The 12,145-nt window shown below is 40.9% G+C and overlaps 1 protein-coding gene across 1 annotated transcript in view; it reads left to right on the top strand.

Annotated features, from left to right (window-relative positions):
* Positions 1-71: 71 nt before the first annotated feature.
* abca7 (ATP-binding cassette, sub-family A (ABC1), member 7) overlaps positions 72-12,145 on the top strand; it is a 28,706-nt gene continuing 16,632 nt past the window's right edge. Inside the window, exons 1-21 of the mRNA XM_079349928.1 lie at positions 72-178; positions 1,003-1,113; positions 1,834-1,937; positions 2,070-2,163; positions 2,855-2,996; positions 3,790-3,914; positions 5,288-5,406; positions 5,626-5,823; positions 5,912-6,004; positions 6,238-6,475; positions 7,251-7,390; positions 7,530-7,646; positions 7,759-7,956; positions 8,190-8,395; positions 8,877-9,053; positions 9,139-9,361; positions 9,481-9,702; positions 9,796-10,000; positions 10,630-10,743; positions 11,290-11,461; positions 11,817-11,948. Coding sequence (XP_079206054.1) covers positions 1,872-1,937; positions 2,070-2,163; positions 2,855-2,996; positions 3,790-3,914; positions 5,288-5,406; positions 5,626-5,823; positions 5,912-6,004; positions 6,238-6,475; positions 7,251-7,390; positions 7,530-7,646; positions 7,759-7,956; positions 8,190-8,395; positions 8,877-9,053; positions 9,139-9,361; positions 9,481-9,702; positions 9,796-10,000; positions 10,630-10,743; positions 11,290-11,461; positions 11,817-11,948 — 2,981 coding nt within the window. The 5' untranslated portion in view covers positions 72-178; positions 1,003-1,113; positions 1,834-1,871. The remainder of the gene's footprint in view (positions 179-1,002; positions 1,114-1,833; positions 1,938-2,069; positions 2,164-2,854; positions 2,997-3,789; positions 3,915-5,287; positions 5,407-5,625; positions 5,824-5,911; positions 6,005-6,237; positions 6,476-7,250; positions 7,391-7,529; positions 7,647-7,758; positions 7,957-8,189; positions 8,396-8,876; positions 9,054-9,138; positions 9,362-9,480; positions 9,703-9,795; positions 10,001-10,629; positions 10,744-11,289; positions 11,462-11,816; positions 11,949-12,145) is intronic.

The following is a 12,145-nucleotide window of genomic DNA, read 5'->3' as shown; positions in this document are numbered from 1 at the left end:
GCCATGACCCCGCCCTTGAAATATACTTTGACCAATCAGTGTGGCCGATGAGCGGGACTTTGTGTAGATCACACCTGCTTGTTTCAAACGGGAAATGGTGAGTCAATGACAAGTTACCGGCGGCTGTAAGTGTGTCCGATAGACCGAAGAAGAGTTTATCACCTGTATATACTAAAAGGTAATCATTAACAAGAGTTAAAGGAGTGTTTTTGCGCTCACCGTGTTGTACGCTTTTTATTGTGTAATTGTAATGTTATACCAGGAACAGCATCAGCAACATGCTAGGAAGAGGAAGCTAGTAGGACTCCTCCACTTTGCCTACAAAGCTTCATGTTAGATAAATTATTTTTATGTGTATTTGTGCGAGTCATCGAGTGACCTAAACGTAATATTGTCCAAGCTTATGAAATCAAGAATTTAAAAGAAATGGAGGCTACTGTGCATGTTGTTTTAATAAGCAGAGATCCACAATACATGCTGAATGCATTTAATATAAAACATATTTCAACTTCACTTATTTTATTCTCATAGTGTTAGTTTGTACTCGTTCGTTTATTTGATCAAATATAAACATGTATTACATTTTTTTTTTTAGGACTCACGTTACATTAGCTTGCTACAGGAAGAGACCAACACATAACGCATATATATATATATATAAAATATACATATATGTATACATATGTATAATATATATATATATATATATATATATATATATATATATATATATATATATATATATATACACACTAATATATATCTATATACCTGTATATATGTATACATATATACAGGTATATAGATATATTTATTATATATCTATATACCTGTGTTTTACAGCTTTAATTGATATTTACATGGTGAAGTTAGAACTAATGTTAAATGTAGGCTAATACGGGAAATACAGTAATCTGACCTGTGTCCTAAACTTAATGACATGCACTGGCTTGAAATGTAAACAGGTGAATGCAAAATAGATCTGATCTTGTCTGTATACAGATTTGCAAAGGACTATTTACCCTGGACACCCAGCCCTGACACGAAGAAGAGAAGAAACCCTGAAGTCATTCACAGGGCAAAACTAAACCTTCATGTCTTAGAAAGAAACAGGTAAGCTGTAAGGATCAGGAGGATTTCAGGATGAAGCAAGGGATTGTCTGCCTTGAGCAGATTACAGCAGGCAACATTAGACAACATCTACCCACAATAAATGTAAAACCAGACCCTTGAATCAGTCTTGAATCAGCTTGCTGATTTTTTTGGACATTATTTTGTGTGTCATATGTGAGGGCATACTATTGAAAGGTTAAAATACAAGATTGTATTCTGTGGAGTCAACTGTCCTCTGCAAGGAGAAAGGTCAGGCGCAGTGTCACTGGAGTCATCACCTTTGATAATCTTCATTCTTCAGACAATTTACAGCATTTCAAAGAGCAGCACACAAAAGAGTAATAATACAAAACACTCAAGTCATTTAAAAATAATGATGTTGGAGATAACGGACCAACAGTAAAATGCTGGTGTGACTTTCTACTTCACTGGAATATAGCAGTAAGAGCCATTATTTCCTGTTCTGCCAGGAGCTCTCTGTTCATAGTTAAAATGTGTCAAACTATGTTGACATTAAGAAACATTCATTTAGTCCAAAGAAAGCACATAACCTGTTGAACAGTTAGAAAAAGTTTGCTTCATGTATTAGACTCTAATTTTCATGTGTTTTCAAGCGTTTTTGTCTGTATTTGAAAGGTGGTGTGAGAGAAGGTTAAGACAAGAACACTAACGAGGATCCTCTGTTGAACCTGTCTCTTTCTCACCACATGCTGTGTTTAGCAGCTTTGCATCATGGCCAGGTAGCTGCACGCTGAGTGATGGGGGTTTTCAGGCAACTCTTTCTCCTGCTCTGGAAGAACATCACGTACCGCAGGAGGAACAAGGTGGGCCACATTTTTACTTTTCAGAAAGCAATAGAAAAGCTCACTGTTTCTGAATGTTATGTGATACTACAAGACAAAGCTCGGAGTATCAACCGGTATCTATAACACCCTCCCTTTTCTTCTGTTACGCAGATCCAGCTGATCATTGAGCTCATCTGGCCGCTCTTCCTCTTTGTCATCCTCATCGCTGTCCGTCATTCACACCCTCCTTACAAACAGAGCCAATGTGAGTGTTGTTATGTAATGTGTGTCTTTTCACACACACACACACACTCACACACACCGTTTAGAGGTCTGAAAAATGGCCTTGTGCCAGCCAGTTAAAGAGGATTAACTCGTTGAGAGTGATTCTTGAACTACGCTCTTTTGTTTTCCTCGCATGCTGTGTTCTGACCTTGCTTGAAAACGTCTATTTTTCCCTTTTGAGGACATAAAACAACAGTAAAACATGTTTGTTTTAAATGAAAAATGAAAACTTCTAGACAGAAACATATAAGCCAAAACCACACAAACACAGCCCAGTATATGATTAAATAAAAGGGCTAAAAAGATGTACACCAACAGTATTTATATTTATTTTTGTTTTGGTAGCATCAAACATAAAGAAGTTAATACGTTTTTCTACATGCAGTGCACTTTGCTGACTTTTCTTTTTTGTTATTACCAGACTTTTCATATTTGAACACTTACTTCTTCTTCCATGTTTTAGACCAGTCCTGCGTGTAAAAGAGGCTCAGGTTGAAAATAATGACATCATTGTTTAATTACGAAAAACTTTTTTCTTTAAATATCAACAGCTGAGTAATGCCACGATAATTGTAATGCCCACTTTCACAGTAAGTTTTTGTTTTTTTATTTTGGGCTAATCTGCTGGTAATGAGTTGCATGTGTTTGTTTCTTCTCTCCTTTGCTTTTAGGCCACTTTCCAAACAAAGCCTTGCCATCAGCAGGCACCTTGCCCTGGATTCAGGGCATAATCTGCAACATCAACAACCCCTGCTTCCACAGTCCAACGCCGGGAGAGACAGCGGGCCAAGTTGGCAACTTTGACAACTCCATGTAGGTAACAGTAAGGGCAGCAGTCTGGAGCAGAGGTTTAGAGTTTGGAGGATTAAATAGTGTAAACACAAAACAAACAGACACACTCGTGTTGAAAATAATTAAAGGCAGGGTTTGTAATTTTCGAAAACTAGCGTGACTTTGAAAGCAGCAGTCCCTCTGCACCCACCCTCTGTGCTCCTTCAAAAGCCACGCCCCTCACTTACATGAAAAAGCATGATTGGTCCAGAAGTAGACCTCAGCTCATGCTTTGAGTGTGGGCTCGTGCATGCATGAGGCAGAGAAGGAGCAGTGGGGCAGGCAGGTGTGATTGGTTCATCACATTGGTACGTCATGTCAGACACTGGTCAGAGTTTTTACAGGCTAACAGCTGCAACAGATGACCGATTTTCTATGTTCCTTGTTGAGAGCACATTAATTGTTCATTTCTGTCAGGACCTAAAAGACAATTTTAAAATCTTAAAACGTGTATCTGGAGAAAATTACCAACCCTGTGACTATTTAACAACCCACTCTCCATCTGTTGAACCACTGCTGAACTTATTCTTCAAGTTAAACATTATGATGCTACTTTTAACCTCCAAGTTGCTCTTGTTCATTCCCATATCTCATCTAAAAGCCAGAATAAACATTGTCCTGCAGGTACTTCCGGGTTCACTTTGGGCACTTTATTGACCACAGATGGGTAACTGGTCTTAAGGGTCAAATTCAAAAAGTCTTCCAAACCGTTCTTAGATAAACTGTTAAATTGTTCATCCCAGAAACGACGCCTCTCATTGTCTTCCTTCTCCAGACTGTCTCGTCTATTTGTGGACGCCCAGACGGTTCTATCCTACGGTGGAAACCGGAGCTTCTCAGGCTTTCAGGACCTGATCGAGAGTGTCCGAAGGCTGGGAGAGAGACCTGGAGCCTGGCCAAGTATGCAGCTTGTTTCAATCTCTTTTAGCACCTGAAGGGATACCTTGACATTCTGACACAGTGACACCAAAACAAACCTTACTCAGCTGAGAAATTTTTACTTTTCTTCTCTGTAAACCTTTAATGGGCACTATTGGAGTCACTATTGAAGTTATTCGATAAATTTGTCGTAACAGTCATGAATTCATAGTTACACACGAATAAATGAATTAAAGGTGTACCAAAGTACACCTTTAAGGTTGTCCCAATAGAGTCTTGTACTTGAATCAAGGTCATTGTGTTCAGAATAAATTAAGAAAAGATGACCACAAAGATGAACTCAGAGTATCCAACAGAGGCAAACTGAAAGAAAGGGGAAAGATTGCTATGCTAATGCTGTTTTTTGATAAATATTTAGAACCATATTTTGTTGTGGACTACAAAACAATATGCTTTTAGGGAAGGAAATGTCACTAATAGACAAATGAATACTCTGCAAGTTGTCAAATAAAATACAACATCTTGAAAGGTTTTTTGAGCCTGTGCTCTTCCCAGGCTGATCCGAGCAGGACGGAGAGGTTACAGTAGCATCCTGTCGCTGATCTGTACGCGTAAATATAAACAGATGTCAAGTGACGACTCAATGTGGCCATTTACTGCTGTTATGAAAGCAGCACAGACAGGCTGTCCCTCCTCTTCCTGCTGTGGGCAGATTCGATTACATGAGTCCTCCAGACAAACAATCAGATGAATGGAAGCAGGCCTTCACTGAGCTTCTCATCCAGTACAAAGGGCCGAACGGACACCTGCTCAATCCTGAGCTGCTGATACTGCGGAGGATACATTTTTCACCCTTTTTTTCCCTCTTTGTGCATTTTTCACCTCATAACTCAACGGGGTAAACGGCAATGTGTATTTCTCATTATAATACAGCTATTCAGCGATAATTAATAAGTGATAATTCATATGAACTAATAATTAATATAAATTTGTAAGAAAGAAATTGCCTCCAAAAGATCAAGTGCTGGATTCGTGTTTTTTTATTCAGAGCAATTTGACAGTTAAATTCTCTTCACATTTCCCTCATTCATGCCAGAAGTGCCACTATGAGGAGTCATTAAGAGGAAATGCAGTGTTTAGAACAACATGGAAAAATAAAAGATATAAGTACTGTATATGGCCCCATCAATTCATTCATTGTACATCACTCAGGATGACAAGTTCTATCAATATTTTGTCCAACACGTATAAATCACTTTGATGATTTTATGCACTCATTTAATCATCCTCTTAAATTCATGGTCATAAAGGACTGAAAATATAGATGACAAGTTTATTAACTGAAAGATGTCTTCCTCTGTGGTCTGCAAATACTTGTCTGTTTCCTGCTTCAGATCTCCCCGTAAAGGATTACCTGAGACCAAATGAGACGTTTTCCTCCTTCCTTCTGACCAATAGCAGCCTGTCGCCTGTGACTGTGGACCGGCTGCTGAAGGCCCGTCTTAATTTTCAGGTGAGGTTGTGTGCTAAACCACAAACATTTAAATGTACAGAGTTACTCTGGAGTTGACAGAAGAGGCAACAAACAGTCCTGATTCAAACATAAAGAGAAGTGTTTCTACCGTCACAGGTGGAAACTACAGATGAGAGCAAGTTTGTATAGTTTGTCTCATAGCCTTTAAAAGTATTTTTAAAAAAAACAGGATTTTAACAACAATTTTGTCCCATTCAGGTTGCTGTAGCTGGAGCTCAGCTGCAGCTGAAGGACTTGGTGTGTAACGCAAGCATGTTGAGGCAATTTCTGACCGTGGACGGAGGAGAAGCGACCATGACTGGCCTCCAGACTCAGCTGTGTGACCAGCCTGCCGACGTCCTGCAAGAGGCTGAACGCCGTTTCCTCACTCAGCTCGACTTTACCAAATTTTTCACGGTATGATTGAGTGGAGGAAACGACGATTTTGTTTCCTGTGATTGTAAAGTGAGCATGATCAGTAAAGCTGCCTGTTCTTCCTGTGTAGAGAGACCGTCTGATGGCTAATGCTGGAGACCTAAGAGTCATCAGTCAAGCTGCCACCTCGGTTTCCCAGGAGCTGACTGGCCTGATAGACGATGTAAGAACACACCTGATGAATCTTATCCATCTGTGTATCTATGCCCTTACCACTGTCATTGAATTAATCATTAGGCTGTAATGTCTTCTTTTATCTGGACTTATTCAACTAATGAAATGAATGCTTGTTGTATTGTCATTTTTGCTATATCCCTCCTCTCTGCTCTACTTCTGCCGCTCTACTTAGTAAACTAAACCGTTGTTTTTTTGTTGTTGTTGTTTTGCTTCCTTCAGTTCTCCTCTCTCTCCAGCTTTGAGGAGATGAGCGAGGCTCTTCGTCTCCTTTCTCCAGAGAATCGCTCGACGCTGCCCAGGGAGAGTTTTCGGGCTTTTTCAAGTATTATGTGCGGCCACCCTGAGATTGGCGGTGAGCGTATCCCATCGCTCAACTGGTATGAAGACAATGACATCAAGTCCTTCTTGGGAAAAAACGGCACTGAAGACACAGACCTGGACACGGACAACAGCACCAGTAAGATCTTGGATTGTGTGTACTTTGTTAGTTCTCTGACTGCGTGTACAGTATGTGTATGGTTAGAACTGTGTACAATCAATAACGATGCCAACGCAACACTGTTCATAGCTTCAGGTGACTGGTGCTGAAGCCTGGAGGAAAAAAAAGCTCAGTAAAGTCAACGCAACCATTTAGCACCGTGTGAAGATGCAGCACAGGCTTGTTCATTTTCCGTCTCTCCAAAACAACCCGTTCACAACCAAAGAAAAACACAGATAATCATATAAAATGCAAGGCAGTTATACAGCACTGGGGACACTATACCAATCACTTAAAACAGTCATTGCTTCAGAGATGTTTACATAGATCTACAGGAGAATCAACCTCCTTACACCGCCGTCAGGATGACCGTCTATGTTATGAGAGCTTTATGTATTTTTGATGTACGTGGATCCTGCTGTTTGATGATTTAACATCTGTTGAAATTCACTTGACCAAAGCATAGGTGAGTGCTAACTAGCTAACAGACGCTAGTTAATGTGACTTAAAGATGTCAGGATCACTGTCAGCAGCCAGTGTTCTGGGGGCAGAAATATTTCACTCAAGTTAACATGTTGGTTCGTGCTTCCAGTTAAAAATCAATGGCAGCACTAGGAAGCGCTTTCTGATTGGCAGCTGCTCGATTCCATAAGCGCGTGATGTCACGTGTTCTAGCTGTGTGTTTTTGTGTACGTTTTGACAAATTTAAGAAGATGTTTATGTCTCACACTTGTCTCAACTCGTCCCCCTGTAGCTCCCTTCTGTAAAGGTTTGATCCGAGGTCTGGAGTCCAACCCTCTGTCTCGAATTGTGTGGAGAGGAATAAAGCCTCTGTTTATCGGAAAACTGCTGTACACACCAGACACTCCCGCAGTACAACAAGTCATGAAAGAGGTACACAAATGACATTTTTAAATGTCCTTGTTGTGAGATGTTTTCATGGCCCCGCTGGAGAAATAACTGTAGCTAAACTAAAGACATAATAAGGTGAATTCATCCAGCCAAGCTAAAGTCGAGTTTTTTTCTGCTGAAGTTGAACAAGACTTTCGAGGACCTTCTTATCCTCCAGGAGTTGAATGATGCCTGGATAGAGGTGGGACCAAGAATCAAGAATTACATGGAGACAAGTGTGGAGATTCAGCTCCTGCAGGTATGTCTCACCAGCTTCTTTCTCTCTACATGAGGGGCTTAGACCCACAGCTTTTTTTTCGTTTTTTTTTTTCTTTCAAATAATGTCTTTTTTGTTTTATTTTCATGGTTAGGATTTGTTGAAGCGACCAGAGGTGGCAGTACTGGTCAACCTGCGTCTGGAGAACACATCCTGGACAGCCTCACGGATCGCACGTTTCTTGTCGACACCCTCGACAGACGTCCCACGGAAGCCCGGAGCGCCACCTACCTGGCTGGACATCTACAACGACTTGAGCCACACCATCACCACTCTCGCACAAGTCTCTGAGGTTAGCGTGCTTAAAGGTTTTAGGATCCATATCTGTGGGCTTAATTCAAACTGTGCCGTCATTGTTTGAGCTCTTTGTGTAGCTGTAGTTGACAGTAGGTGTACCGAATTCACTTTCATTTTGCACACATCAGTTTGAAGGACAAGAAAGGTTCAAGTGCAGTTTCTCTTCACTGTTATTCATCATTCACACTCCTTCTATATATGTTTGTGATTCTTCTTATCTGTCTTCAGTGTTTCTCTCTGAACAAGTTGGAGGGCTTGCAGACAGAGGGTGAGATGATTGAAAGGGCTTTGGAGCTACTGGAGGACAGACAGTTCTGGGCGGGTGTGGTGTTCTTGCTCCCAAACTCCTCGTCCCCTGACCTCCCACCGCACGTCACCTACAAGATTCGCATGGACATCGACGATGTGGCTCGGACCAACAAGATCAAGGACAGGTGGGACAAGTTGCTCTTAACCTGCCATTCCTCTCTGAGAGTTTCTGGAACTTTTCTCTGAAATTGGCCAAGAAACAGCATTGGGTTCTGTGAATACAACTGAACAGGATGGCAAAATGATTAAGTCACATGTGCACACTGATGTGTTATCAAAAGTTAGAACCAACTGGAATAACTGGATAAACAAAATGAAGATACAGCCCAGTTTTCCATTAGAAGAAGGAAATAGTTTGAGATCATTAAAGATTAAGCTTTCTAGTAATTATGCATTTAGCAGCAGTTTTATCAGGGATGGATGTTCAGATGAATTCCATCCGTTTGTCCTGGGAAAGAAAAACCCTCACAGGTTTATGAAATTCCATTAACTTCTCATGAAAAATCAATGATTTCAAGTAAAACACATCTTTTCATTTCACATAGCTATGAATAGATTATGTTTTCTCTGTGTTTACTGTCTCCATTGTTGTTGGTTTTTCTCCAGGTTTTGGGACCCTGGTCCAGCAGCAGACCCGTTTAGCGACATGCGCTACATTTGGGGCGGCTTTGTGTACGTCCAAGACCTGGTGGAGGGAGCTGTGAACCGAATCCTGACTGGAGTTCAACAAACAACAGGCCTCTATATACAACAGATGCCCTACCCCTGCTATGTGGACGATGTGTGAGTCATCTGTTTTCTATCTTGTGTAACTTCTGTCTCTCACCTGTTGGATTCTTATCTCAGTTGAATTTCAAATTTCTAACAGTTTCCTTCGAGTGCTGAACCGCTCGCTGCCTCTCTTCATGACTCTGGCCTGGATCTACTCGGTGGCCATGATCATTAAAGGTGTGGTTTATGAGAAGGAGGCCAGGCTGAAGGAAACCATGAGGATTATGGGTCTTGGGACAGGGACGTTGTGGCTCAGCTGGTTCATCAGCAGCATTGTTCCCTTTCTGGTATCTGCTGGGCTCCTTATCGCTCTCCTCAAGGCAAGATGATCATTCTCTTTACAAAGCATATCTTATCAGCTCAATCTAACAATAAGACGGCTTTTATGAGGAACAACAGGTGAGTTCTTCATGATTTTTTTTCCTTTGTCTTCTTCCAGTGGGGTGACATCCTGCCATACAGCAACCCGTCTGTTGTTTTTTTCTTCCTGACGGCGTTTGCCACCGCCACCATTATGCAGTGTTTCCTCATCAGCACCTTCTTTTCCAAAGCCAACCTGGCGGCTGCTTGTGGAGGGCTCATTTACTTTGGCCTCTACCTGCCATACGTACTGTGTGTGGCCTGGCGAGACCACCTGAACTCCACGCACAGAGTCCTCGCTGTGAGTGTAATCGTTAAGAGCCAAAGGGCAGCAGCACTTAAACACAAAAAGAGGAAATGTAAATATTCACGTATTTTGTTTCTCTTTGCTCAGAGTTTCCTGTCCCCCGTGGCCTTTGGTTTCGGCTGCGAGTATTTCTCTCAGTATGAGGAGCAAGGAGTGGGAATTCAGTGGCACAACCTCCAATCCAGCCCAGTGGAAGGAGACTCGTACAGCTTCACTACCTCCATAGTCATGCTATATGTGGATGCCTTTATCTATGCCGTCAGTGCCTGGTATATCGAAGCAGTGTTTCCTGGTAGGATGATTGGAAAAATAGCTTTTATGTCAATATTAAGCGTATAGTTTGTATTTTTATTGTGTTAAATTTGGGTGGAAATGTTTAATTAGCTGCTCTGAATGAAGATTTCACACACAACCAAAAAAAACAAGCACAATACACTTCAAGTTCATCACCTAAAAATGTGTGTTAAAGTCTGATAATGACTTAAGACAGAACAGAAATAGTAGTTCTGAAAAAATATTCTGCTAATAGAAAGAGAGAGAAAGACGATGATGTCTAAAAGTTACTTTTAAATTCAGAAGTCAACTCATTTTTCCTCTGATCCATGTTCTTTCTCTTCCATTGCCTTTCCTTTTTAGATCATGTCCTGAGAATGCTCCCCCTTTGAAATGCTTTTCTTTAAATTTTCTGTTGGCCAGTAATTCTGTACTTTAGACTAAGAAGGTTGACTCACTATTATATTGAGAGAACTATTAGAGTAAGAGTGACAGTGAGTGTTTTGTTAAGGAGCTCTCCATAGGAAGAAAGGCCAAAGATAGAAGTTTGAATTGAATATACAAACTCTTTCTCTGCTGCATTTGGACGAAGTGAATACATTTTATCTGGACTTAATAGATGCGTGGTTATGTGTGTTTTTACATTAGGTGAATATGGGATACCCAGGCCCTGGTATTTTATCTTCCAACTGAATTATTGGGGTGGAGCTCCTCTGGAGGCAGGCATGCCAATCCCCCCCGCACCTACAGAACAGGATGAAGGTATAAGACTCTCAATGCTCCTAAAAAACTCTAAAAATCAACTCTCTCCTGAATATAACATTAATATTATGATAGCTACAGGTGGTTTTGGAAAAAAAACAAAGCAACAGCTGATTTATTTGATGGTTGTCGTGGTCTGTCTTCCTGTCCTGTTACTGACGTGCAACCTTGTTCTCTGGCCTTACTGGAAGCTCCAGAGTCCACACTGGTAGTTTTCACACTAATCTTTACAAAACAAGTCGTTCTGAGACAATAAGTCCATCAACTGTAGAGTGGAAGAACACAGGAGGAGTGTACGTGTTTCAACCTCTGTCCAGGCCGTACTGTTCTTTGTTTGGTTAACTAAGAACCCAATCCCTTTTATTTATGTCTTGTAGAGATATATTGTTGAATTGTGTGATTGTAGAAAGGCATTGTGATCATTTTGTAGATTGCTTCTGTCCATTCTACTCTTCAGTGTTAGAATGTGCACTCGATACTCTGTAACTACACAACATTTACCTCGATATAACATTTTCTCTATATTTGATGTTTTACTGTCATCAGATCACATTGAACCGGAGCCCAACAACTTGACCCTGGGTGTGAGTATCCGAAACTTAGTGAAAATCTACAAGAAAGGAGCCAAACTGGCCGTCAATCATCTTAATCTGAAGTTCTACGAGGGACAGATCACCTCCTTCCTCGGCCACAATGGAGCCGGAAAAACCACGACCATGTACGGAGCACACCTGACACTCTGTAATGTTCTCTTACATGATATCTATAAGAGCTGAGTAGAGTCTTATTTCTACGAGGACAACAACATAAACAGTTTGATTTTGGAAAAAGTTGGAGGCGCCAATATTTAACCGTTTCTTTCTGCTGTTTTGTACACGTCACTTTGTCATCCTAACGTGTTGTGCTTGTAAAAGGATGTTAACAGTGAGATAAAGTAGTCATTGAGTTAGCAGAAGCAGCAAACAGATTTAAACACAGGAGGAGTTTTTTTTTTAATTAGGCTGTCAATGAAGTTGGCAGGTGGATTAAAACAACACACTTTTTTATTCCTCTTTTAATCTTGTGTTTGTCAGATCTGTCCTGACCGGCCTGTTCCCACCCACATCAGGCACGGTGTACATAAAGGGGATGGACATCCGCCATGACATGGACCTCATCAGGAGGACACTCGGAGTTTGTCCACAACACAATGTTCTGTTTGACATGTAAGACTTCAGCTGTGCTCTGGTGATCAAAGATGACATAAAGCTGTTATTGAACGCCTCATTTCCTGTGGTTCGCTTTGTTGGATTACAGACATCACAGACTCATTACCACAGGAGTTTTTTTTTTCTTTCTGTGTGGTGTTTATTACCAGTGATTGGTTGTTGTTTTTTAAATTAGTCAAAAGAGAAAAGGATAA

The sequence above is a fragment of the Symphodus melops genome (assembly GCF_947650265.1).
Source record: "Symphodus melops genome assembly, chromosome: 8".
In the NCBI taxonomy this organism is placed as follows: Eukaryota; Metazoa; Chordata; class Actinopteri; order Labriformes; family Labridae; genus Symphodus; species Symphodus melops.
Note: the sequence above shows the minus strand (reverse complement) of the source record. Positions and strands in the feature narration are given on the sequence as shown.